Genomic DNA, 27,409 nt, shown 5'->3' with positions numbered 1-27,409 from the left:
CTATAGCCCTCCTCTCCTGCATCGGAAAAGGCCTCGAAAGGCTCGTTGCACGCCGGATAGCTTGGGCCATACACGACAACGGGCTCCTTAGCTGCACCCACGGCGGTGCCCTACCCAAGCGATCGGCGACGGATCTGGTTTGTGCCCTCGCCCACGATATCGAGCAGGCTTTAGCTCGCGGGGAGGAAGTTACCCTTGTCGCATGCGACGTCCAAGGCGCCTTCGACGCCCTCCTCCATGGGCGATTAATACGGAAAATGCGGAGCCTCGGGTTTAGTAAAATGCTCCTCAGGTTCGTGATTAACTTTTTAAGCGGCCGCCAGGCCCGAGTCCGGCTGGAGGGTACGACCACGGGCTTTAGGCGGCTTGGGTGCGGCACCCCGCAAGGGTCTCCCCTTTCCCCGATCCTATATATGCTATATTTGGCGTACCTCGTCAAAAACGGTGCGAAGTGGCGGCTGGCATACGCAGACGACGTGCTTACATGGAAATCGTCACCCTCGTTGGAGGAGAACGTACGTTGGCTGGAAGATAAACTCCGGGATATGCACGAAATTGCGGCGGAAGAGAAAATCCATTTTGCAGCGGAAAAGACAGAGGTGATCCATATCACTAAGAAAAGGCACGGTCGCAACCCGGAAATCCGGATTAATGGTAGAACGGTTACCCCGGTCCAACTACCGGGCGGTCGACGCGGACAAAGCGCCTCCGGGGCCGAGCGTTACCCGGGCATGCGTTGGCTTGGCTTTTGGTTCAGCCGACGGCTAGACGGGCGCCGCCACGTGGCCGAAAGGGCTGCCAAAGCAATGGCGGTCGCTGCTCACCTCAAAAGCTTTGGGGCAGTAAAATACGGACCGCCTGCGGCTGCACTTCGCAAGGCAGCGGTGGCATGCGTGGGTTCATCGGCCACCTACGCAGCCGAGGCATGGTACAACCCAGCGCATAAGCAAAGAGGACTCCTCAAAGCACTGAACAAACCGCTGGTTTTAGCGGCACGGGCAATCCTCCCGGCGTATAAAACCACCCCCTCGTCCACTGTTCTCAGGGACGCAGGATTACCCTCGGCCCGCGTCGCGCTGGCCTACACCCGCCTGAAATACGGCGCCCGACTAAGGCTCGCGGACAAGGGGCACCCCCTTGTCAGCCGCCTGCGTGAAACACCTCGTGCCCGCAACTCGGGCCATTCGGCCACGACCCTGCAAACGGCTGCACAACTTCTCCCGCGGATCCGGAGACTAGAGTTGCGCGCACCTCGCAATGCCCCGGATTCTCGCACTAACCCCACCGGAGGAGTCCCAAAAGAGGAAGCGGCCCGCCGCTTTATGGAATGGCTGGACATGGTATCACCTGACGATATCGTGGTATATACGGACGGTTCGGAAAAACACGAAAATAACTGCGTCCAAATAGGGTACGGATGGGCCGCTTTTAGGGCGGGCCTGGAATTTGCCGCAGGCTCCGCATCTATTACGCCGGAAAGCCACGTTTTCGACGCCGAGGCGATTGGCGCCCTAAGAGGGCTACAGGCGGCAGCCAGGGCCCAGCCAGGCGCCCGGATCTGGATTGGTGTGGACAGCACCTCGGTTATTTGGGGTCTTAGAGGCGACGCGCCGCGTTCGTCCCAATGGGCCTTTTTGGAATTCCATAATCTTGTCGATTTATTTCGAAAACAAGGTACCGAGGTTCGGGTCCGTTGGTGCCCTGGGCACCAGGGAATCCCGGGAAACGACCGGGCTGACGAGCTGGCCAAGGCCGGCTCCGCCGGACCGCCGGACCCAGACCCGAGGGCTCAGCAAACCACGTATAGCGGTGCCGGCACGGTCCTTAGAGCCATCCTTTCGAATATAGAAAAGGACTGGTGGCGTAAAGAACTCTGTGAACGGTCCCCCGCATATAGGGAATGGAAATTCCAATACACACCAAGAAAGGAGCCCGAGGAACTGCGTTTGCCAAGACCCCTACTGGGCCATTATTTGGCCATGAGGACCGGCCACGGCGATTTCAAAGCCTACCATGACCGTTTCAACCACCAGGATGCAAACACCTCGTGTGCCTGGTGCTGGAAGCGGACCTCCCCTGAACACCCGGTGCATTGCCGCTTTTCGCGGGCGGTGTGGAGAAACTGGCCGTGGCCTGACAACGACCGGCCGGTCGGGCCGCCAGACCGCGCCCAACGCCGCAAATTCTTCCAGACAAGCCTCGGGCAACCGAAAAGCTTTGAGGCGTTTTCGATAGCCACCAACTATTTCAGCGCCCGCCCCAGAGCGGCCCGCCAGCGCCCCGCGCGCCACGAACGCACTTTACGCCTAGGGACACCGATCGTAAGCGACTCGAACTCTGACGAGGAATAGATTTATTGCCTTTTCACCCACACCTCACGGCACAAGCCGTCAGACGAACCCTCCGTACACCTTAGGCACGGGGTCGCGTCAGTGAACTAACCCCCTAAGCAGGACCGGGCCCGAACCCGGTCAGGCACGATCCGCCTCTGCCCTCCTTGTTTTCCCCCTGTGTAAATAAAGAAGATAGAACGCGCGCCGAGATACCCCTCGGGAGGTTGCTAACGGCCGGCTAACAAGCCGGGCCGAGCCCGGCGTTAAATAATACTACTACTACTACTACTACTATTCTTTCGTCGCCATGATGGCCCTTTTTTCAACTACCTCTGCGGTCTCTCCCGGGAGTGTTCCCGCGCAGAACGCACCAATCGCCCCCGCCAACAACGGAGGGTACAATCCCGGACATCAGGGCAACACACCACAACAATACCATGGTGCGGGGGCAGTCCAAAATGGTGAGAAACGCGCTGGAATCTTTCGAGCTATTCGTAACGCAGTCTCGGAACAGCCAATGAAGGATTGCCCGATTACCGTTTACCGGAACGTCGAGTGGCAAGATCACAACGCTCTAAAAGCCGAAAGGGGTAAGGTGGGCACTTATGAAAAGATCTGGTATGGCACGGTTCAGTCGACCACACAAAATACTTTTTACCGTACGCGATGGGTCGCCCCTAAAGTGCGATTCGGCCCTAACTGCGAGATATTATACCCACCCCGCTACCTAAGAGTGCTTAAAATCCTGCCGGGAATTCATCAAGAGCAGAGGATTCAGGTAGAATGGACATATGATAAGCAGCGTTGTGTTCCCAAAGGCGTCTGCCAATGCAGCCATGAAAAGTCGGACGGTGCTGGGGGAGTTATTCACAGCGCGTGTCTTATACAAGATCCTAAATATTTCACAAAAAACTTGAACGACGGGGATAAATACGATGAATAATTAGCTATTTCAGCTTCCATTCAAGTTACCCATCGGCAAATAACAACGATCATGGGTCATTCAACTAGCTACTAATAAGTTATTGAAACATTTCTTGTATCTTTTACCAATTGGGATAATTATCAAAATGATAGCCTGCATGGCGACGATGAAAAGAATCATGTATAATTGGCCGGTGTGGCCATTCTGGTACTTTATCATTTAATTGATAAATTAAAAATATAAATTTCTATTCCAATAACGGTAAATCTTATTTTATGCGAATGATAATTCAAAAGTCGATTTTTATAACCATTAATAATTTGAGAAATAACGGAAACGGTTATAAAGTTTTTATCGAATTTTACGAAAACGATTTTGGGGTGAATTTATCGTTTTTTTATTTTCCGGAACCGGTTATAATTTCCTGTTATCGAAATTTTGGAACTCCGGTGCCGCAAATAAATTTGTGAAAAAACTATCTTATGTGGGTGTTAATAGGCCTTTCGTTGTGCCGATCGATCAACAGAACGTTATTATACGATAACGTAGGTATTATTCTGCATGAACTATTTAACAGTCTAGACTAGTCTAGAGAAGAGCTTCTGAATGTCCTTCTTGTCTTATACCATCGATTAAGTAGGAGAGTCACGTGTAATTGGCCCGTGCGGCCATTCCCGTGACTTATCATTAAACTGATGAATTGAACGCATAAATCCCTATTCCAATTTCCAACAATGGGTTTTATAAAAGAAACCCTTTTTTGCATATAAACATATAAACCATGTTTGGATTCGCACGCATTAAGGGCCTGTATATAATTATCTACGTGTATGGAATAAGAATTAAAATTTATATTAAAGTAATTAACTTTAAATATATACTGATAAAATATATAATGTGACAATAGAAACAAACAACCTTATCCCATCAAATAAAATTTTAAGTTGAGTAAGTTTTTATTGAATTATTATAATGTCAATCATGAAAAAATATATTGACCCTAATGGCCTATAGGCGAGTTAGTAAGCGTATTAAAACATTATCCAATGGATGTTATAAGAGCATAAACGGCCTAAAACTAGGAAAACTATACCGATTATAAAATATACCTGCAAGGTAAATTACCATTATAGGGTGGGTATATGGTAGTTAGTTTTCGCAATCATATTCAGGAAAGTTTTAAATACATACTCAATAATAATAATAATTATAACAAGGTATGAGGTTAACCTTTTACACCTATTATTATCAGCCCGTATAGAGGTATGATATACCACTTGCGGTACCTATAACACCTATTATATGATTTTATATTTTAACAACGTCTCTACTTTATCGGTAGATTGAGTATAATCAATCGTAAGTATTTTTGTACAGTTGCCTGCATGGCACAGAAAGCACGGACGACTTCTTGACCACTTGTTGCAAGTTGCAACTCGTGAGGCAAGCTTACAGGCGGTACAGTTTTGTTCTGTAGTCCGCCGAAGCAGCCATAGCAGCATTGTTACTTGATGGAGTGAAACAGATCATTTGAAGACCACAAGGCGGGAATGCGGGTAAGTAGCTGCTCATCCGAGAAGGGGAAAGTAGTAAGCTAGGCTAACCCAGATGTTGAGAATTTGGCTAGCTGTCCACAACTGCTTTAGCATCTCTGTATCTTCCAGAGGTTTAAGGTACAATCTGGTATCGAAAAAGGGTGCATCGTGTTAATACAATGGATTAACAAACATAAATATCTAGTTGGTTAATTTTGCTTATATAGATCGGATTTTGATTAAACTCGCTATTTATGTCTCTATCTGTCATACGTTTTCTTCCTAAATGTAAATTGCCGCTGTTTTTAGTCAAGGCAGTGCAAGAAGGCGCCGGTCATAATTAACGTCTGACCGAGTTCATCGGGTTACAAACCTAATCGAGCATCCTCCGCCGTCAGGTCATCAGAGAGCAGACAGGTGGACCCGACGACACGTGACCATGCGTGACCTGGGGTAGCGGAGCCGAGGATTTGCAAATCGAACCACCCGGAAGACAAAATGCCGTGCAAAATAAAACCCACTTGCTGGAATCTGCGGATGCCCTGATCCATGATTGCACTGGAACAGGGAAGCAGTCACTTACTAGAATACATGTAGGTACAAAGGTGGTGATCTTTCCATCTCATCCATAATCCCAAAAGTTAACAAACCAGGGAAAGTCCGCCCGTTTCCTATCCTAATCCCATCCGGCTACTCTGCAAGGTTGTTACGAGTAGAGCCGGCTCTATTTGCTTTCAACAATGGGACTTACTAGTTTTGCAATCATTTTACTGGTTTCAACATGGATACTTTCTCATCTAAGAAACCTTGCCCGCAATTATGGTGCAGCAAAGGCTCTTGGCTTGCCGCTCATCATACACCCCTTTGATCCTGACAGCGTGAGTCCACCACTACGATCGCCTCGAGAGCGAGAAAGGAAAAGAAAAAGAAAAAGAAAAGAGTATATTAACCGAGTACTGACATGCTTGCCATCAGGTCACTTTCGCCCTCCTCTCAGAGCCACTCCATACCATCCTAGTACGGATACTCCCATCTTCTGCTTATGCATACATTGAACCATCGTTCATCGGCTGGGAGTTTCATAACAAAGGTGCGATTCACCAGCGATTAGGATCAACATTTGTCATCGTCACGTCGGGCATCAACAGGCTAGTTTCTTCCGACCCGGCCTTGTGCTCAAATTTTATGACGAGGAGAAGAGAATTTGTGCACACGGATATCTCCACCCGGGTCATGGGTATGCATGGGCCAAATATTATTACCGTGAGTAGCTTTTACTCATTGTCTGCTTGTACGGTCCATCTCGCATACCACCTCCACCTCGCTGACTTCGCACCAACCACAGGCGACCGAGGACGCTTGGTCTCGTCAGCGCCGCATCGTAGCCCCAGCCCTTAATGAGCGCATCAGCTCGGATGTTTGGGATGAAAGCATAGAGCAAGCCTATTCTCTTGCTGACGTTCTGATGTCGTCTTCTTCTTCAAACCCTGTCGAGGACCGGTCTACCGACACGGTATTTGGCCTTCGATCAATCGCCATCAATGTCCTCTCCCGTATTGCGTACGGTAGAGGCAAAGAATTCACTATCTGGAATCCTTCTTACGATCCCAAGGCAGACATATTGTACGTCGATGCCATCGCCATATGTACCGATCTCTTGGTCGCTGCAGTCTTTATCCCCGCCTGGATTTTGGGGCTGCCGATCATGCCACTTTCTTTGCAGACTCTGGCGGCAGCCCTGCAACGACTGCCCGATCTGGCCAAAGACATGCTCGAGCAGGAACGCGAGAGGATCTCTTTTTCGCCTGTCGATGAGACGACTACGATGATGGGCAACAAGAAGCGACATGAAACCATCATGACAACACTCCTTCGGCTGTCCGACCAGGCAAAGGAGGAGGACGCGTCTGGGCAGGAAAAGTCTTCGGCGACCAACGGAGTCAGTGGCCTCGGAAACAAGACATACCTCACCGAGCCGGAAATACAAGGGAACCTTTTTGTTTTTACAGCAGCTGGCTTTGACACCACTGCAAACACGATGGCGTACGCAGTCACGCTGCTGGCAGCGTACCCACAATGGCAGTCCTGGATCCAGGCCGAGATTGATTCTGTCGTGGGATTTGTTGCTCGTGCTCCCGACGGGCAGTCACAGTTGCCTGAATACGGCCAAACGTTTCCGAAACTGATTCGTTGTATGGCTATTATGGTGAGTTAGGTCAACACGCATCATGGTTATAGCCCATCGTGGAGTCTGCTTCAGCCAGTGAGGGTCATTGTCCACAAAAGTTACTGACGTCTTTCAACGCCAGCTGGAAACCTTGCGTCTCTACCCGGCCGTCTCGCTCCTGCTCCGCAAGATCACAGTCGACCAAACAATCTCCTTGCCGGGCTCGCCTTCTACCGAAGCATCCCTCAAGGCCCCCTTCATGGTCCAGGTCAACGTGATGGGGTTGCACACAAATCCCGAGGTCTGGGGCCCGGACGCCCTCGAGTTCAACCCCGGACGCTGGCTGCGCCAGGACCCGGACACTCCCGGAGACCACGTGCTCATGACGCCTCCCAAAGGTACCTTCATCCCCTGGTCTATCGGCCCGCGCATCTGTCCAGGGCAAAAGATGGCGCAGGTGGAGTTTGTGTCGGTCATGATGATGCTCTTTGGGCGGTGCAGCGTCGAGCCCATCCCCAAGGACGGCGAGAGCTTGGAGCAGGCGAGGAAGCGGATCTTGGTTCTGACCGAGGACAGCCAGCCGGTGCTGACGCTGCAGATGAACAGGCCAAGGGATATTCGCTTGAAGTGGATGAGACGGTGATCTTGGGGGATGGAAGTGGAAAATTGATATTATCGATGTTGGAAGGGAGGATCTCTGAAATCACAAAGCCCCCATTGATCATACATATTTAAAAAAGCAATTTATGTCATGAAAATCGGTTGAGTTGTTCCGTCTTCAGATGCCAAATTCAGTAATCGTCGCTGAGATTAACCTACTTAAACTTGGAATCCACATTCTCTCCCGATTTCCCGTCCACTATCTGCAGGGCTCCATTAACCATGTGTTGATTATGAGTGGGAGCATTAGATCGTCAAAAACTTCGCGCACATCTTCGGGCTGGCTGAAAACAGGATGTGATCTACATGCATTGGCGACCTACAAGCATTGGTTTGGGTATGAGAAATGAAATTGCTGCGGCGTTAAAGAGATCTGATAGGGGCGTATTTTAGGTAGTTGACTGTTTATTGCCTAATGAAAGAAATCCAAGGAATCTTTTCAGCCTGATTCACACAGCCGTTCATCTCTTGTCCACAGCTGGGGCTTGGTAAGTTGGTATGCAAGTTACTCAACCTTGTAGATCCTATGAAAATGACGTTCCATACCAACTCTTGCTGGGAAAAAGGCTGTCCGGATGTTTTCGACACAACCCAAGGTAGCTAAGGATATTGAGGGCAAAGAATCTCTTGGTTTCCCATGCAAGTTTGAATTGAAGGAGCGTCCAATCGTGGGAAATGAGAGTCAAGGGGCTGATTATTACGCGCTGACAGAATATAGAGTCGTTCAAACACAGCGAGGAAACAGGCCCCGAGAACTGCTCATAAATTCTCTGGGCTACCTGGTATATAGCCAGGAGTAATATATCCACTCAGACGACAGCCAGCTGGCTGTACTTAAGATCTCCTTGGAACATACAGCATGCACCAGGCTAAAGATACAATCTTCGTGCACTTTGACCTCTAATATTCTAGCCAGAAAAGATTAAAATCATCATCACCATCAACCCAGCATCCTTCTTTAGATCTGTATGTCACCGTTACAAGACAGAAGATACTGACTTCCAATTCTCAAAATTGGTAGTTCTGTACCCTGTATCTTGCCTTCTCGTCCTCTTCATAACCGTCTCCTCACTCTCTGTGAGCCTCGCCGACGACGGCAACCTATACTCGCCATATACTGCTCAGAGATAAGAATTAACTTAATTTTCAGTATTAAAACTGGATTACTATATCCTGAAGACTGGAAAATGGAATGGGGCTTCAGGCAGCGGGAATTTCTCCTCCGACGGTCTACCTTTAAAAACGTCCAGACGCAGAAACAATTTCCTTACTGGCAATACCCAGCCGATTCCTTATAACAAACAAGATGAAGGCCTCGTATTAGAGCAAACTCTCGAATAACAGTTGTCGGCTTCCAAACAGGGCATCTTGGGTGAAAGACTGACCCAACTCCTCAAGAAGTCACCCGCTAACAAAAAGGCCATGAAGAAATGCTGGACGGTGGAGCATACAAAAAAGCTGTAAAGGGCGTTCCCAAGCCATAGTTTGGCCATACTGGACACAATGGACTTTTCGGTTTCTGGTGCCAATCATATGGAGCACATCCTCTAGTCTCCTGATAGGTTAAACCCTTTTTAAGTTGTAGAATAATAGAAAAAAAGATTTTAATCGAAATACCAGGTTCCTGCGACATTGTGGGACGTGGTTGTTAAAGCTGCCATGAACAACGTGAATATATTGCTCTGTCGATCGGAGGATCTCTCAAGACTAACTAGGTATCTGTATGCAAATGATCAGGGATGATACTCCCAAGGCGTATAAACCGCAAGCATTTCAGGTCAGAGTGCTTTGTAAGTCTTGTCATATTTACATCGTTCCCCGCCGAGACTGTTTAGGCATGCTGAAAAGCTGCCGGCCACGAAGGAGCGGAATCGAGCAAGATTTGAAGAAACTGTGTGGCGTGGTGTGATTAACAAGACCTGCCATTCTCAACCTGATATTCCACGGCGGCTAACCATTAACATAACACAGTGGGCCATCCCCAGGGGCCAAATTTGCGGCTTCACCAGCCAAGCCAGGTCCCCCGCCGACCCAGCACTTTACATAGCCATCTCCTCCCAAACACAAGCTCTCGCTTGGGACCGTTGAGAAAGCATAGCCGGAGGCCAAAACGTAAGACAAGGCGGAGAAGGCGCCGGTTCGGCGTTAATTACGACGCAGCCAGTGGTCTGCATAAGCGAACCGAAGATATTTTGACAAGCTCAAAGTTAGCACTAATGCTTGACAGAAAGCACTACCAAGGCCAAATAAGGCTAACTGGCCGAGATACCAGAGATGCCGGCAAGCTCAGCGGAGACCTCGTAAAGCTCACCGCCTGTTCCTGGGCAGTAAAGCTTGCGGTGTTTGATAGAAATAGGGGTCTTTTATAAGGACCTGACCCCTGTCGACTATCGATGAGTAATCCATACGCAAATGCAACTTAATTATGAACAGAAATGCGGAGTGATTTTCAAATTAATATTCAAGTGTAAAAGCATGATGCACAAATTGAACTTTCAACTTTTGCACTAGCCTTAAACGGTGCTGGTATATTAACAACGCACCTTGTATACGCGCCGGCGTGGTTAGTGGTGTATTATGTGCCACATTTACCTCGAGTTATCAACTACTTGAACTCGCGGGTTCGGAGTTAGAATCGGTATTCGCTGAAACTTTATTGCTTCTAGCAGATCCACCCTCAAGGCCACGGTTTGTTTTAATGGCATGGATGCAGTTGGGAGCGCTAAATTAACTCAGGCAATATTGTTCAGCCAGACTTCCGAGGATACCATAGTACGTGGTAGTCTGGAAGCTTAGCTCACCAGTACCACGGTACGGCATTTAATGTCATAGTATATTCAATAAGGAGTGACTCGCACAAGCAATCTAACTTTATTCGCCTCGGTGCAGTGTTTTCATTCTAACACAGGTATTTACTTCGGAACTAGTAAATATCGAGGTCCAGGGAGTGTTGTCATCTATACCCTCAATTAGTTATCTATGCATTCCTTTTCTGTATATACATTCCATCTGATAATCAGAGATAGTGGTGTCGATGGGTAAAGCTTTTCCTTCTATTTCCACATAATAACAACCCTGCGGGGATGGTTCCGGGTGCAACATCCGGGGGTTGTCCTAGAATCCCCCGCCTGCCGGGTGGGTCGACTTTTGATACGAACGCCCTTAATGATTCGGGTAGCCTACTATCACCGAAACCTTCACGTACTTCATACCACGGGACCAGGTGGAAAAACCCCCCTGTTACCCAAGGTATATGCATGAACCTTCACCGACCTAATTGACCCGAGGGGAGCTGAAATTACCTGCCGTAGAGTAGTTTTGATTTCGCGCAGAAAAGAAAAACAAAAACAAACACATCTACCCCTGAATGAATGTACCGGTGGGGATTGGCATTGTTCACTTAAACAAATCGTCAATCCGCCAATCGGGAATAAGTATAATCAAAACACCTACTAAGGTTCTATTACGGGGGACAAACCAAGGGAGGTACATAATGGGGCTAAACAATTTACGTGTAGGTGCAGGGCAAATTCGAGTACCTTATCCACTTGTACATTCAAATTTAAATGCCAACACCAATCAGTCCAGAGGACTCTATACCACGTAGTACGATGTTAAGTGTAAATGTCCCTCCTCTGACTCTCGTCCAGTCGTGTGGGCCTTGTGGGCGTTGTCGTCCCACGTATGCACGTACGCTGGCAGGGGAGGGATTTTCTTTCGTCCGATACCATAGTAGGCCCTGGATATAGAGAAGTCCGAAATACAAAGATTGAAATATAAATAACAGTGATGTCTCTCATTTACAAATGTCTTTGAATCCTGCCTCTATCATCTCTCCAACGCAAACACCTTTCAAAAGTAAAAACAAAACTATCAATATGCAGTTCTTTACTCTCGCCATTACTCTGCTTTCTATGCAATTTGCTGCGGCTGAGCCCATCCCAGCTGACGCGGGCTTAGCCGCTGAACCACTTGTTGTTCGCAACATCCTCATGCACCCACGGGCGGCGTTGGTGTCATGTTGTTCCAATGGATTCAGTGGGAACTGCGATTGCGGCAGCTGCCCCATCGAGCAATGTGCTGTAAGTATACTAAAACAACTCTGATTTGACCTAAACATATTTTGGGGGCTTTTACTAATACGACTTCTGGAAAAGTACGGCGGCAAGGGTTGCAAATGTTAAGAAGCAGCCCGGCCAAAATTTGGTAGCGGAGTTGTTGTCAGGTGCCCCAAGGACGGGGCCGTCGGAGTACTAGAGGAAAGATGGGTTAGGATTGGGTGGAACTCCATATAAACTGTTGGATGGTATAATGGTTAACAGTAGAAGGAGATTTTGATTAAGGAGATATCAGGGACCCCGTTAGTCTTATGCGTTAAGCTTATTATGCGGTGTTCTGTTCACTTTAAAATCTATCGATATTAATCAACATTCCAATGATATGAGAAATTAGTAGGGATAGGAGTAGTAAACGTAACCTTTGTATTCTCTTCAAGATATAGGCGGACACATCCCACTTTTAGAGAAAGACACAAGCTTAGCACTCTACTGTCTGTGGTAGAAGAAGCCCAAGGACAAGGAGAACGTATTTAAGCTTTTCAAGTGACTACCTTAATAACTGGTGTGTTAGTCTCACAGATAGGTGACAATAATAAGGAGCAGCCAGTTGTTCTTTTCCAACTTTTTCTCAGGAGCAAGCATAATTGCCTAAAGCCCCCGAGCAAGCTGACTGTCGGCATTGGCGGCGGCATCTCCATCATGTACCCTTCGCATACTCTTTTTTGCAGTAGAGGATCACCAGCCATATGCCTGCCTGGAGAGGAGCCCATCGAGGGGACCATCTTAAAAAAGGCAACGAATCCTTGGCCCTATTCTCCTGCAATTCCCTGCATGCCGCCCTCAGTGAATAGTATTTAGTAGGTTTTGTTTTAGTATATGCACAAGTGTTTTACCCCACAGAGGGCCAGGATAGGACAGACAGGGCACCTATGGCAGCGGTCATAAACAGAAGTATTTTGCAAACACTCCGGTTGTATGCGAGTACCTGGGCAACGGATCTCAGACGGCCTCCGCACGAGGATCCTGCGTAATTTCCTGCACAGCCAGCTTAAATCATAGAAGTGCCTGCGCCGGCGCGACAATAAAGGCGCCGCCATCTTTGTATACGAACAAAACAGCCGCAATCAACTATCATGCACCGGAGCCCGCGAAAACCCTTTGCGAGGCTACCATGTTTTAATATATGCCCATGTATGACCCGCATCCAATCACTATTTACTATGATAGTAACCGCCCTTCTGCCCGTCCGTAGCCACAGGTGACAGCGCGGGGTGCCCGCCAAACCGCATGGCCGAAAGCACCAGAATCATTGCGTTCATCATAGATGATGCTTTGCCATCCAGACAATAAGGGACCCGCCCCCGCTAGGGTCGAGATCATAATCACAGTTCCCACGGTAGTATTTGGATGCCCGGCTTTACCCTAATGAAGCGCTAGGAGAAGAACCAGGCTACCCATAACGGCGAGGTCAACGGAAAAGTTGATCTTGCAAACCTTTTCAACCCGCGTCTTGTTGTCATTTGCGGTGGTGATCAGCGTCTCGCAGCCGTCATTGCCGCGGCTATTTCAATGACTCGGTAACATTGAAGGTTGATCCAAAAGCACCAGCTCCAGCCGATACTGTGGGTAATGGCGCCACCAACAAGGGACCCTGCCATCAAATTCATTCCCTCCATCCCCTCTAATACTTCAATATTAAATTGTGAGCCGATCTTTTAGCAGACAGAGTTTACTTAAAAGACGATGATAACGAAGGACGATGAAAGAAAAATTTTCAAGGAGTACGGTCCATATCTGCCCTTTACGACGGGAAGTTAAATAAATGCTGATACGAGCGCCCCAAAAAGAATTCCAGATGTGTTAAAACCCGCGATCGTGCGTCCTCCGATAACAGCAGCAGAGTTTGATTTAAACGTGCGAGCTAAATCATCTAGGTGCCAAAAAGACGACTGCGACCAAGAGCATTAGATACGCAGGCAAGGTAGTGAAGAGTTTGCCCAGCGACGGCTGTACTGCGCCTGCAATCAAGAGGCTCCATCGTGTCAGCTATTACTGTGATCCTTGTTTGTTTATGTTTATGCTCAAGATGGCATTAGGATGATCAGAAATACTAAATAACCATGCAATATCAGCATGACTCGGCCTGCGACTGAAACTCGAAAGGAAGGCTAGAACAGTAATAACCATGAAGGTTGTATCCCACCGGTTGGGTTCCTTCAGTTGAGTTCCAAAAGGTCGGGGGGGGGGGGGGGGGGGGGGGGTTTACTAGCCAGCATTATCCTAACATCAACGGCAATAGCTTGATATGGAGTTCTTCACAAGGAGCTTCCACCAGAGCTGGGACCGCGGGGCTGTTAAGTCGGAAGGATGGGAGGTCATATTGAGCCCGGTCAGAATGCACGGAAAGACGGTCAATGGAGAAGAGCTTTGAAATGAAACATGGCGGATGCTGCCCGTATGTTTGGCAGCTGTCAGCTCCTATACGTCGGGCTTTGCAGTGCAACGCGCTTGATCCTGCTGTTGGCCGAGGATGCTGTTTCCCTCCATATCCCATAGTTGTTGCATGCGGGAGTGAAAACATCAAGAAGGATGGCATGCAGAACACAGGATAGGCGCCACCAACCACCGCTCGCTTCATCCCCAGGTGCGCTGGTGCCAATAAATCCACCTTGGTTATCACAAGAATATTGACCTATCCCATAGCTTCACAACTGTAGCCTGTGGAGTGTTAGCATGCCTGGGTGCATTTGTGCTGTATCCTCACCGAATAAATGTCCAAGACTGAAGATGAGGTCTGTCAAAATGGGATACCGTATGACAAATATACACTAGGCAGCATGGTGGCAAAGCTTGCTAGAGCATTCCACAAATCCGTCCGCAATATGCTAATGCAGCTAGCTGATGGAACCTGAAAAGCCCAACCAGGTCCGATTGACAGCCTCTTATCCTAAGGACTGTTTGAGCAAGACAATGTTTCTTGTTCTAGACATATTTGCAGAATGCTGTGAGTTTATACCTCTACAAAGCCGAGTGAGGGACTTGACAATAGGCCAGGCTATGTATACCCACCATGGATTTCCATCAGTTTGTTATCAATAAGCCTCCTTGGGCTCAGGGCATGGGAGGATATGAGAATATGAGTGTGACGAGGCGGGGACCTGCGAGGCCTTCTCATCTTGACATAAAAGACTTTTTCTTGTACAAGAGTTGATTGAGTGTGCCTCATCTAGTCTATTCTGACGCATGGTACCGTGCACCAATACGATGCATGCTTGAGTAAGACATTTGCAGTTGTGAATTGTTGCTGTGTAAAGATCCCATTAACGGTGCAATACAAAATGTATGTCCACGTATTGGCCATATCTGTTGGGGAGCGGGTGCCGACGCTAGCTGAAAAAAGAAAGGAAACTCAGTTGCCCACAACATTGTGCAGTTGCTCTACGGGCTACGGCATGGGGCAGCCATAAACATTGCTTTTATATTATACCAACATGTGTGGCTTTTGTGGGGACGGGTTTGTGTTAGCTTATAGTCGCTCATCTCGTTTGCAGGATGCCTCTTTCCAAGAAAGTTAATAGACTCATATTACACTCGATGTCTCTGCTAGGAAACCTAAGCCCCTCCTTAAAAGTAGAAGTTCCAATAATTAAAATTAGGCAACAAAGCAGTTCGTTACATTGAACATTCAAATTGTCGCAACGATACAATCAATTGTATCAGAAGAGTCAGGAAGTTCAGGAGATTCCTCCACAGCTGTTTGAGTCTCTTCGGCCCGATTTTGAGCCCGTTATATCTCCCTTAGCCGAAACTCTCAGTTTTCCCCATGGTTCTACGGCCGCCAGTTGCGATTACGATTGGCGGATCAGTCGATCATCCATTGCTAATCTCAAGTCTATGGAATGGAATCCCAGCCTTTTTGGATTTTCAAAAACAATGATTGTCGCGTGAAGTTGGCCCCGGTTAGCTGGGAATAATTGGGAGTCAGCGTGGCGAGGTCTTTGTATTCAATGGAGGGATGCTGACCAAAAACTCTGGATCCAAAGTTTGCCCAAAGATGGAAGGGCTCCTTTGGTTTTCAGGAGCCGGCGAGCTAAATGACGGGGCTCTTTATGTGTTGTTGGAAGTCCCAGTCATGTTTGTGTAAGGCCTCAAGTAATGAAGTGGGCTCTTTTGCTACTGGAAAGTCTTTTTAAATGTTCTTTTGATACAGCATAAAGATTAGTAGCTGTTAATTTGACCGTGGGATGTACTTGGTGGAATACCGTCATTCATGGCAGCTCTTCGTATCGGGAGACCTGTTCTAATCGCCACAAGGGCTTTCTGAAGTTGTTGTTGTGTAAACTGCGTGCCGTGTTAAAGCTAGCGAGACAGAGATACTAGTGACGGTAATATGTCGGCAAGTGCCCAGTGATCATGCTGCATGCTGGAACATATCTTGAGCTGCCAGCCCAACGGCCCGCCGCCGTTTCAATCAGCCGAAATCTTGGTTGAGTTAGGGCGCTGTAAACTGCTGCTGAGCTGTACTGGTTATTCATCCGGCTAGCGATGGTTTCTGCCTAGGGTAAACGGCCTGATTAATCGCGAGCTGGGTGGTTAGCAACTCAGAATTATGGATAAGAAGGAAAATTCACGAAGGGGATCCATGCGTGTGACGATAGCCTGTTGTCAGCTTTTTCCATCATCGTTTATGTTTCGACCCGGAAAAGAAAGGATCGCGTGTAGATGACAGATTCGCTCCCCAGACCAAGATTATAAAAGGCCAAATGCCACCCGAACCGGCGATCAGCGCCAGCCAAAAACGACAGCCATACTCCGTGGAACTTAGGCTTCCGTCGTTAATAAGCAAAATTATTTGCTAGATGTGCATTCCACCTCGCACTTTGAAGTTTGGTATATCTATAAGGTATCTACTGTATTGTTCCTAACTTAGTAAGGCAATAAAAGGCCAGCTATATAGTCATAGTCCTCAGGACGCTGGTGAGGTGGTTGAGCAGCTTGTGCATGGATCGAGTATTATTCAAAAATGAATAGGCGGTTTTGCTACCTGGATATTTTTACAAGGTTATAATCATAAGTGGAAACGTCAATTTTCTAGCTAGACCTGTGCGTCAAAAGCATGCACCTCCTCAGATATCCCCCTTGTCCCAGCAGAATGAGTGGCCCATAGCCACGTAAGGTAGTCCGCGCAGCCCTTGTGGCCCTTCTGACTGGCGTATTTAATGGCCCGTATGATTTCCTCGTCGGGGAAGCCACCAGAGGTTGACTGCCCGGCCGTCCACAGCACTCCTAGCATGCGGAGTCGCCCGTTTTCCGCCGCTCCTTCCAGGGCCGATCTTCCAAAGACCCGGGACGGCGCCTCATGGACACTCGCCCCCACTGATATCAGCAGCTCCACGATTCTGATGTAACCGCCTTTGGCCGCCATCTGAAGCGCAGTACCACCGCCCCTCCGTGTGGGCGGTGCCCCGACGTTGGCGCCCCTTTGCAGGAGCAGGTTAACCATCTTCCAGTTCCCAAGCTCGCATGCTGCCTGCAGTGGCGTCCGTTTCACGCCACGGCGTGCTGGCTGGTTGACATCTGCACCCCTGTCTAGCAGGAGGCGCACAATGGCGTCCCTTCCGGCTTTCACGGCAACGAGAATTGCAGGTTCCAGGCTTGACTCTAGGCTTTCTGCGTCCGATGAAGCTCGGTCCTGCTTTTTGGTTTCCCATGGCAGCGAACGCGCCACGGCGACGCGGCTGATATCAACTCCTGAATCCAGGAGCTGGACAACAAATTCAATGTTTGGACATGTCTGGGTGGCAAATCCGAGTGGCGTTGCTGACTTGCTTCCAAAAGAATTAGCATCGAAGCCTGCCGAGAGCAGCAAGGCAAACAAATGAATCTCGTTTTCCTGTATGGTTTTGATCAACATGTCGGGACCGAACCCTGGAAGTCCCTGGGAATATTTCATTCGGAATGCGTTAAGAAGTTTGATCAGACAGGGATTGCCTGGTTTTGTGGCATGTATAAACGCAAACTTGTCGGCAGGGTTTGCTCCCTTCAACAGAAGAAGGTCGACCATTTCTTCGTTTTTGATGCGTATTGCTTCGCACAATGGCGACCATGAACTTTCGGCTTCGAGTTGCACATTGGGATTTGCGCCGCTGGAAAGAAGAAAAATGACCAAATCATTGTTCTGTAGCTTTATAGCTTCAATGAGTACTGTAGTCTCTTCTCCATGGTTGAGATTGAACCCCATGGAGGTTAGGTCCTTGATGATCGAAATATCTCCCCATTTCCCAGCCTCTTCCATGATTCGTCTAGTTTCATATCTGACAACTTCAACATCAACGTTCGAATCAAGGATTGCCTCAAGGATACGCTTGTTCCGCATCACCAAGGCTTCAACCAAGAGCGTGCCTCCATCACTATAGTTCAGTCGTGCACCTTCATCCAACAACATCAAAGCGGCTTCGGTTTGTTCATGCTTAATCGCTTCCAAGAGCGGGATGAATAATAGCACACCAGGGCCACTGGCGCGTAGGTGTAGCGCTCTTCCAAGGGAGCCTAAATCGCCCACCCTGGCTGCGGCGGAGAGTACGGCGACAAAATGGTCGTCGAGACTTTCGACGAGAGACCAAGCCCCGAGGCCCTCAAAGATCTTGGCCAGCAGATGATTTTCAGTACGTACAGCTTCGGCCAGTGGTGTAGTAATAAGTGGAATCCTAGGCATCCAGTCGTCCAACTCGATGTTAGCGGATGGTGTTATCGCGATAAATTGATGCCGCATGCAGAGATCGATCACCTCTTGGTTTTGACTCCGGATTGCTGCACAAAACATCCCAATAGTGACTGGGACTCCGTTTTGTAGATGTAGTTCACAGAGCTCCAAGTTTCCACTTTTCGCAGCTTCCGTCAATGATTGTTCAAAATTCTCGGCGAAGTCGACCGTGCATCTTCCACATCCGCTGTCAATACAGTTTTCTATCAAGAGTCGAAATATGGCTGTGCACTCGGGAGTTCTTGCCCCTTTTGATAGCCCACAAATTATAGGTTGTTGGGAGGGATTTATTTTGTCTGAAACGATGCCGAAGCATTCCCGATGATCTGCTGCCGGAAGAGCTCGAAATAATGGCGGTAAATAGCCAGCTTCCCATGATATTGCGTTTATGCGACTTGTCCCAAGAATGCATTGTATAACATGAATGGGGGTTATTGCGCCATGCTCAAGTAATGCCAATGTTGTGTTCTTTGCAGCTTCGAAATTTCCTCTCGACCCATCTGGCATGGCTAGGAAGAGTGGGCTTATGCTCAGATCCATTTTATCTTGCCAAGGCGCTATCTTGTTGGGGTCAGCTCCGAGGTTGAGGAGCATCTTGGTCATCTCATGATCATAAAGCCGTGCCGCGAGTTGAAGGGGTGAATAATCACTTCCTTTATAAGTGCAGACAATTTCATCGAGGCGAATGGCATAGGGTGTCCCTTTTCCAGTATCAATGATCAACTTAGCTGTCTTGGCGTCACAAGCTTCGACAGTGGCCCTGAAAAGATTATCAAGCACAGTCTTGGCCAAAGCAGCAGAGCTTTCACGCAGACGTTGAAACAGTTCAGAGCGCAGTTTAGAATCATATTTCAGCGCTGAAACAATAGATGCCTTGGGCAATTCACTGAGCCCCGCGAAATTGTTAACGATTGAGAATATAAGTGCTGAGCGGATAATGGAACCAGTATTGGTTTCCTCGTTAGCACGGCTGAATGTTCCGTCGACTTCGTCCCTGGGTATGAGGCCCAGAAGGCGGTCAAGCAGCTCCTCAACTCCGGGTAGCGCTAGTGGCAGTGTTAGGCTGGGTAGCCCATATAGGCTGGGTAGCTCATAACTCTCAAACTCAACATTATTCTCTTGGTAATCCGCAGCATGCTGTAGCATAAGACGGAGCAAATCGGTTGACTTTGCCGGCATTTCGGTGGGCCAAAGAGATACTGAAACTTGTGTGGGTTCGGTCAGCGTGGCAGCAGCGTTAGCTGAAGGAATGGTGCAGTGACTTTGTTGAACCACAGGCATATCCTCCACGCCCATCCAAAGATCAAAAGTATCCGGCGCAGGACTTAGGGTGTTGAGCCAGAGGTCAGTTATCTCAGAGGTTGGATAAGCAGGCCCTATCAAGAGTGGTGGGTCAAGACTAAAATAGTTGTCGCCGATCGTGGTTTGGTCATGAGGATTATAGTGAGCTGCCTGGATCAAATCCAATGTAGGTGCACAGCCTGATTCAGGGGCTGCATACCTAGTGCCTTGGGTCGTGCTGGCAGGACACAGGGCTAGTTGGCTAGTCTGAAACTGAGATGTTGCAAGTTGACTACGTGAGACAACTGGCGATGGATCGAGGAGGGACGTATGGAGATCATGGTCCTCTTCTTGTGTTGCCGCCTCATCCAGGGCTGCGTTGATTTTGATTGGGGCTGCAGTCTGCTTGAACGGAACCCAGTTATTGTTTTCCCGTATCTTGATGCAGATTTCCCGACTCTCAATGATCTCAGCGGCTGCTATAAGAAAAATACAGTCAGTATGGAGCGGAATGAGAAAGGGAACGAAGGGGCGTGAGTAAACAACCCAGAAAGATGGTACTCACATCCAAGAGACGCATCATCATTACTTTTGGCTCTTAAAGATCGCCTGGCTCGATCTATGGCAGTCTTTCTGATTTCTTTTTCCGCTAAGAACAGCTGGTACTCGGTCCCATTGCCTTCGAGCTCGTCTAGCCACGGCATGATGACCTTCCATTCTCGCAATCTCAGATTCTTGGCGACATTCCATTCCTTCAGCTTGGCCTCCAGCTGCGATACGGTAATCTTGATATTGAGTTCTCTTTGCAGTATCTCCGGAATGGTGTCACGACTCCCATCTTTGCACCTGAGAGGGACGTGTTGATGAACGAGCTGTTTGATCCTGGTCTCGACCTCGTCCCACTGTCTGTCCGAGATTCGCGCAGTTCGTGCAGGCGGCATGGCAGCGAGATGTTGCAAAGAGCGCGATTGAAAAGAATATTAAAGAGAGAAATGATCATGAGCCAAATGTTCTAGGATTTGTGGAGCGAAAATGGAAGGGGCTCGTTAAAAGAAGGTATGATATTTGTATGGGCGTATGTTTGGCTATTGTGGATTGGACAAAACCTGACAGCTTTGGGCATCCAGTCCAGGTTTTGTCACCATGCGGGGTTTTGGCAAGTTCTTGCATTTTGGATGCCTTACTAGGAGCCAGCTTGCCAGGTAGGTACCTCTACCTTCCCTACGTTTAGGAGGTGCCCAATGAGACATGCAGCTCTGTGCTTACGCCAAGCTTTCCCAATCTTCAGCCTGCCCGAAAGCTCTCCAACTCTACATCGGCGTAAGGCATGGCCAAAACCCACTCATAAGGGCCTGCACTGGTCTGAATAGGTGGTCTAGGATACCTGTTCATAGCATAGAAATCAATGATGAAGCCTTGGTCCATTGACAGCTCCCAATCAACTTTCCCACCCAAACCCGGCTAAATTTCAGAGGAGGATGTGCCAAACCAAAGTGAAGCAACCTTAACCGACACTCATTACATATCAAATCCTCCAGTTTTGCTTTTCACAGACAGCAGCAGAAATATCAACCCTCTTCTGAAAGTAAAAACCCCGGCAACGTGTTACTATGACCACCAAAAGGCAGAAAGAACATGGTGAAGCCGTAACGGAGCGTGCTTTAGCAAAAGGGCTTTCAAATGATCTCTCAGAGATTAGTGCCGAACGAGTATGCAAAAAGCTTGGTGAAAAGACTAAAAAATCTTATAACGCAATCCTTGAAAGATGGTTCGCGTAAGCAGCCCTTGTCTTTATAAAATCATCCAATACTAAAAAAGGCCTCGGTTTAAATATTTGGAGGTGGATCCCAGAAATAGAGCTGGTTTAACCGGAAAAGTGGCCCGCTCACTAATATGGCCGGGCCGCTGATAAACCACGTTGTATAAATAAGTGATGCTTCCAAGATTGCTTAGGAGCAATCAAATTTTACTTGACGTTAATGCTTATTTAAAACCGATAATAATCTTACCAAAGTTACCTCAGAATCCAGCACTCCGTCAAAAACTCTTACCACGTCTGCCCACTATACCCTTGCGCTTAGGAAACAAAACCCCAGATATCTTGATCGTAACATATTTGATCGACGAGACATACAAGGTCGTCTGCGCACGACGTAGGACATGCACCTGCTGTTGAAAACGTCACTATCGAGCACGTCAAATTAGAATATTGCGTGGTAGTCGATAGATTTGTAAAACCTAGGTCTGTTGCTCGTAAAATATTTCTTAAATTCCGTAATAATTACTTATATAATATTCAAATTGTACCTAATCAATTCCTCGGCCGGAGCCTGGTGTTCGGCTTTATGGACATCCTGGTCCAAGGGATAGCGAAAGTGAAGGTGCTCCGGGAGGTGAAGAATGGTGGATAGTAGGGGGGCGAGGAAACAGTTGCCTTCCTTGGATGTGGGAAACATTTATCTTAACTACAATGCAGGGCGACTGACGTTGGGTGAAGAGCCGGCAGCACGTCAAGCCATTTATAGCGAAGTTGATATCAAAAATGTACCGATTACGTAAGTATTAGCGTCGAAGGAGATCGAGCTCGTTAGCCTTCCGCGAGAGCTGTGAGACGGTCCAGACCATCTTTTCCAGGGCTTCGATACCCAGCCCAGTGCCGTCGCCAAGCCGAAGGAAAATCTGCGCCGCGGCGGTTGAGTACCAATCCCGCGCGTTATTGCCCGCCATCTCGCGGTACGCTGGCATAAACTCGTTAAATATTTCCACGAGGCCCTGCAGCTCCCCGATGTTGTCGTTGGCGAAGCCGATCTCGCGGAGCAGGACCGCGTCCACGGCCCCGACGCTGGCCGCCAACTGGTCGTGGTTCATGTAGTTGAAGGCGCCAAACGCCTGCTGGAACTTGGTCGCGATGTACGCGGCCGCCTCGTTCCCTTCCTTGGTGCCGGCAAGGTTGATGGCCTCCTGGATTTTATTCTTCAACGTGCTGGCTGCCATGACGGCTTCGTCCCCCATAATCTTGCCCTTGATCATGTTGACGGACCCCGCCCAGGACGGCCATGACGCGCGACGCGGGCGTATCCGGGTTCGTCCAGCCAGGAATGTGCGACATATCCTCGACGAGCTTAGTGAGGGTCACGGTGTACTGTTGGTTCCAGCCTGCAATCAGGTTTTCGATGGGAATTTTGGCTGCCCTCATTATCTTTCCATTGGGCAGAATGCCTGTCACGGCAGTGTCAAGAAGGAATTTTGGCATTTGGAGCTGCGAGTAGTCGACGTCGGCGCATTCTTAGCAAAGCAGTAATTCCAGCCAGTGGTCGCCAAAAAAACAATAAGAAAGAAAACAAAAGAGAAAAACCTTACCTCGTACCAGTGCTCCGTATGGAAGCCCTTTTTGGCAAGCGAGTTGAGCTTGTGGAATGTAACGGCTGTGGTGGTGCAAACTGTGGATGCCATACTGCTTGATGAGAAATCGAATGGGCCACCGGCTCCTGGTTAGCATGAAGTTGGTATGCGTAAATATAAAAGAATTAAGAAAAAAACGGACCTGAAACCACCCTGTGTCGCAATCCTGGTCAAGGCCGTGGTGCCGTCAAAGAGATCTCTGCGGTTGGCCGGATACATGCGGCTCAGGTACTCGAGCGTCTTGCCCGCGTGCATGACTCTAAAGAGGCGAGGGTCCCCGGGCCTGACTGCACGCTTCTCGAAGCGCTCGTACTCTTGCCCGTCCAGCCAGAAGGTCCGTCGGACGAGGGCGTCCTCGTAGTCCTCCTCGTAGTCCGAGTCGTCCGCCGCATCGCAGGAAAGCTCGCTGTCCAGGGCCTCCTCGTTGGCTGTGCAGCAAAGGGACCTTTTGCGACCACCTGGCGGCCGGGGAGGGGGGGCACGAATAGACAGAGAGTCAGCACTCGGCCTCCTTTGAGAGGAGGTTGGGAAGCCCCAGTGACGCTCACCTGCGCAGGCTTTAATCGACGGGCCCAGCTCGCTAGTCTCGATCGTGACCTGGTTCTTGCCGCACTTATCCTGGCAGTGCTCATCACTAGTCCATAGGCAGTTTCTGAACGGGACAGGCTGGGTTCTTTTACAGCAGTAATACCGGTAGCCGTCGCACTCCCATCCAGGTAAAGTTGTCTCACGTTCATCACGTACCGAAGCGACGTCGGTCTCGTCGATGCCACAGCGGTCGCTTGGGAAGGATCTTGTTTAGCTTCGGGTCAAAGGATCGGGCCCGAGTGATGTTGGGCTGGATGGAAAGGACCTATTTGGACTCACCAGCCATCTGTCCAGCGGCAGAAATCCTCGTGCCGCTTGACGAGGGAAGCCTTGCAGCACATGGCCTTGTCGCCTCGGACGCACCTCTTGTGGCCCGCGCCTCCGCTGCTGGAGGCGTGCAGCTTAACCTCGCTGGACAAGCATTTCCCGTCGCAGTTTTCTTTGGTGCCCCGCCACACGCAGTCGGTCACGGCCGCGCTCTTGGGGCAGCAGATGACCCAGCCGCATGTGGATGGGGCCTGTAATAACAGCATTCTTGTGAGTCAGGCTGGTTCTGGAGGCTAGGGGGAGAGACAATGCAAAGGAAGGGGTGGGGGAGTGGATCGGGATATATACCGCAGACTTGCAGGCTATTCCTTGAGTATCGTATCCGGCTATGGCGTAACCGGTTTTGCACTTTTGATTGTCCGTCGAGGTCCCGATATAGCAGTTCTTGCCAAGAGTCGCGTCCAGCGCCTGCGTAAGTGGCTTCGCCAGCTTCAGGCTCGTCTTGGGGGTTGAAACCGTGCCCAGATTAGCCCTGTTTGTCATGGCCTTGTGGGCCGTGTAGCTGTAGTCGTCTACGAGGGGAGAAAGAGATAGAGGTAGATCAGCGCGTGATAGACAACAAACAGACCCTTCACGCCGGGCAGCAAAGAAGCTGTCACATACCCAGATCGGACGCCCAGATGAGCGAGCCGGCGAATCCGATGCTGTTGGCCCATTCGATCTTCTGCTTGAACGTGTCAGCGTCGTCGTAAGATATCCACTGGTCGTTGTCCCACGACATGTACTTGACCGCAGCCTCCCTGTCATGCACGGGAACTATGTCGCGTTTTTTGTTCGTCTCGATTATCTCTTGGATCTCGTAGTGGGCAAGGTCTGTTGGATAGGATTGTTAGTTTCATTGTGCTCTCCAAGGAGAAGAATCAAGCCAGGTTGTTTCGGCTTACAGCCACTGGTGCCGGTGCAGACCCCGGGCTTGGCGCCGCCGCTAAAGGGGCATCCCGGCTTGGTACAACTGGGATCGGCCAGGGTAAAAGCGCGGCCGTAGAAGCCGAAGCCAAGCGCCACCTTGGACGGGTGTATGCCGACACGCCAGAACAGCTCTGCCGCCATTTTGATCTCAGTGAGGTTGGTATGGCCCTGGACAATGGCGCCGCTGGAGAAGAGACACTGCCGGTTAGAGGAAAGTCCACAGGGCTCGGGATTGCACGATAACACACTTACATGGGGTTATTGCTGTCCCAGACGCCATGAAGGTCGTATGACATCTAGTAATATGTAACATGTTTGTCTTGTCAGCTTTGCAAGGAGGGGCTGTTGACAACTCTGGCGATAAAAAGAAAAACTTACAATGTTGACCCAATCGACATATTTGTCCAAGCCGGGAAGGTCGAACCATTTAAGATACCAGTAGGACGACGGCGCAGTGTAAGTCAGACCCAGCTTACGGCCAGATCGGTCTAGGGTTTCGCGCAAGGTTTTCATCAGGGCCACGTAGTTGGGTACGTCGTCGTCCTTCCGCCCCTATCGGGAGCGCCTGGGTACTCCCTAGCGGGGAAAAAAAAGAACAATGATCAGCAAACGAAGTAGATGGCGAAGTGACATACTGCATATATTCAGCGCGAGGACGAATTGGCGTACCAGTCTAGGTCGACGCCGTCGTAGCCCAACGTATTCAGAAACTTGACCACATTGTCGGCAAACTTTTGCCTGTTGGCTTCGGTGCGGGCGATATGGCCAAATAGGGGCTGCGTGACTATATCGTTGTCCGAAAGGGTCCAGCCGCCGACGCTAACGTAGATTTGGATGTCAGGGTGGAGTCTTTTAACTGCTGCGCGATCCCAAAAGGTGGACGCTGGAGTCGCGGCATCCATGGTTGTGAGCTCGAAGCTCTGGGGGTCGATGTACGCAAAGGCATAGTTGACGTGCGTGAGACCCTTGACTTTGTCGGTTGGATAGTGGTTAGTATCAAACCAGCAACTAGGCCGTGTTTTCTCTCGTACGTACGCGGGAGCTCCTCCGCTTTGGTGGGATGGCACTTGGACCGGACGTTCCATGCTTCCCAGTACCCTATCACTAGACGTCGTTATATCCATCGTCAGAGGAGAATCTGATGCGGGCGCACTCTCGGGAGGAAAACATGCCCTTGGATAAAACCTGCCCGTCGCGGGCGCCACCGGGAGGCGACGGATGCTCAACACAGTTTGACTGGCATTTGTCGTTGCAAAAGTCTAGAGGGAGTACCGAGTTAGGATATACGCAGAGCCTGAAATCGGTGCTGGTTTTGCTAGGTACGCACCTCTGGTGGTGCCGCAGAAGCCATGCTCAGAACAGCAGACATTCAGCGGGCAGCTTTTACCCGCTGGGGCTGCGTACTGGCCGCACTCGGCTTTTGCGTCGCAGTTGCTCGTGCAACCGCTGCCGCAGTACGTAGGTCCGTAGCCGCACCATCCGTCCGCTGTTTTGACGTCATCTGGTCAGCTTTTGATGGTGCATCAGGTTTTTCCGCTAGGGACGAACTAGGTATAAGGATACGACATACCGCCACAGCAAACACCGTTTCGACAAGGACCTATCTGTTTGGTAAGTTTTCCGCCAACCATGAATAGATATTTAGAGGTGGTAGGGGTTCTGGGCCAAATTACATACGCCCCTGACCGCATGTAAAGTCGTCTCGCTTCAAAAGCGAGGAAAGAGTCTCGTTAGCATCCTGGGACCTCCGCTGGCGGGCGGCCAGCATTTGGAAGGACCGGCCGGCCAGATGGGGCTCGGGGTTGACGCTAGCCACGCCGAAGACGAGAAGCCCCGGGATCAAGGCGAGTACGGCGGAAGACCTCATGGCTGCCAGAAGGGGGAGGATTAAGGGGCTAAGGGAGAGAAAGGAGGTTTACGGATGTTGAAAACCGGCCGTATCTGCTCTTTCTCTGATCCCCCGAGCAGAGAGGCAGCGGCATCGATACTATATCAGCCTCTTCCAACCAAGACTTGGACGCATGATTAGGGGGCGATGCCCCCCTCCCTTGTGGTCAGTGGCGTTGGTGCAGCCCGTACGACCAGTTTGGCAACAATCAATTTACTTGGAGTGGTCTTTCATCAATATTCTGCAGTGTTATCTAATTGGCAGCTTACGGCTCCTACTTGGCGGTAATCAATTTACCTGGAGTGGTATTATATCAATATTCTGCGTTGTTATCTCCCTGGCGGCTTACGGCTCCTGCTTGGCTGCCTACTCTAAATTCCCGCCTCCATGTGATCTATTAAATATACACCTTCAGTTTGCTGACGGGAGCAGACCTCATTAAGAAAGTGCCAAGTGTTCCTGCATTGATATTTCGGTCGGGAACATGTGCTGATTATACCATGCGCCTTTCAATCACGATGCGCAGCCAATCATCTTCCAAGCCCCTATTTGCGGCGCTACGCCTGGATGCGC

At 49.5% G+C, this 27,409-nt stretch overlaps 5 protein-coding genes across 5 annotated transcripts; 2 read left to right on the top strand and 3 right to left on the bottom strand.

Moving 5' to 3' along the window:
- Window positions 1-5,325: 5,325 nt before the first annotated feature.
- PgNI_07378 (uncharacterized protein) lies at window positions 5,326-7,747 on the top strand. The gene is made up of 5 exons (XM_031127391.1): window positions 5,326-5,386; window positions 5,453-5,671; window positions 5,769-6,056; window positions 6,139-6,999; window positions 7,103-7,747. The coding sequence occupies exons 2-5, from the start codon at window positions 5,534-5,536 to the stop codon at window positions 7,601-7,603; spliced, it is 1,788 nt and encodes a 595-aa protein (XP_030980922.1). The 5' UTR covers window positions 5,326-5,386; window positions 5,453-5,533; the 3' UTR covers window positions 7,604-7,747.
- Window positions 7,748-11,498: 3,751 nt separating this feature from the next.
- Window positions 11,499-11,726, top strand: PgNI_07377 (uncharacterized protein; the record flags this gene model as incomplete). The annotated part of the gene is made up of 1 exon (XM_031127390.1): window positions 11,499-11,726. The coding sequence occupies one exon, from the start codon at window positions 11,499-11,501 to the stop codon at window positions 11,724-11,726; it is 228 nt and encodes a 75-aa protein (XP_030980931.1).
- A 5,047-nt stretch (window positions 11,727-16,773) lies between these two features.
- On the bottom strand, window positions 16,774-20,816 carry PgNI_07376 (uncharacterized protein; the record flags this gene model as incomplete). The annotated part of the gene is made up of 2 exons (XM_031127389.1): window positions 20,288-20,816; window positions 16,774-20,201 (listed from the first exon to the last, which is right to left on the bottom strand). The coding sequence occupies exons 1-2, from the start codon at window positions 20,661-20,663 to the stop codon at window positions 16,774-16,776; spliced, it is 3,804 nt and encodes a 1,267-aa protein (XP_030980930.1). The 5' UTR covers window positions 20,664-20,816.
- A 1,468-nt stretch (window positions 20,817-22,284) lies between these two features.
- PgNI_07375 (uncharacterized protein) lies at window positions 22,285-25,461 on the bottom strand (the record flags this gene model as incomplete). Its single annotated transcript, XM_031127388.1, is given in 10 exon segments — window positions 22,285-22,743; window positions 22,763-22,981; window positions 23,083-23,176; window positions 23,267-23,905; window positions 23,992-24,230; window positions 24,328-24,551; window positions 24,643-24,852; window positions 24,924-25,132; window positions 25,201-25,244; window positions 25,327-25,461. 10 exon segments carry the CDS (start codon window positions 25,459-25,461, stop codon window positions 22,285-22,287), a joined length of 2,472 nt encoding a protein of 823 aa, XP_030980929.1.
- Window positions 25,462-25,592: 131 nt separating this feature from the next.
- Window positions 25,593-26,815, bottom strand: PgNI_07374 (uncharacterized protein; the record flags this gene model as incomplete). Its single annotated transcript, XM_031127387.1, has 4 exons — window positions 25,593-25,918; window positions 25,984-26,052; window positions 26,276-26,434; window positions 26,626-26,815. The coding sequence occupies 4 exons, from the start codon at window positions 26,813-26,815 to the stop codon at window positions 25,593-25,595; spliced, it is 744 nt and encodes a 247-aa protein (XP_030980928.1).
- Between the last annotated feature and the right edge of the window lie 594 nt (window positions 26,816-27,409).

This window comes from Pyricularia grisea (assembly GCF_004355905.1).
Source record: "Pyricularia grisea strain NI907 chromosome Unknown Pyricularia_grisea_NI907_Scaffold_4, whole genome shotgun sequence".
Lineage (NCBI taxonomy): Eukaryota > Fungi > Ascomycota > Sordariomycetes > Magnaporthales > Pyriculariaceae > Pyricularia > Pyricularia grisea.
This window is presented reverse-complemented; position numbering and strand designations above follow the sequence as displayed.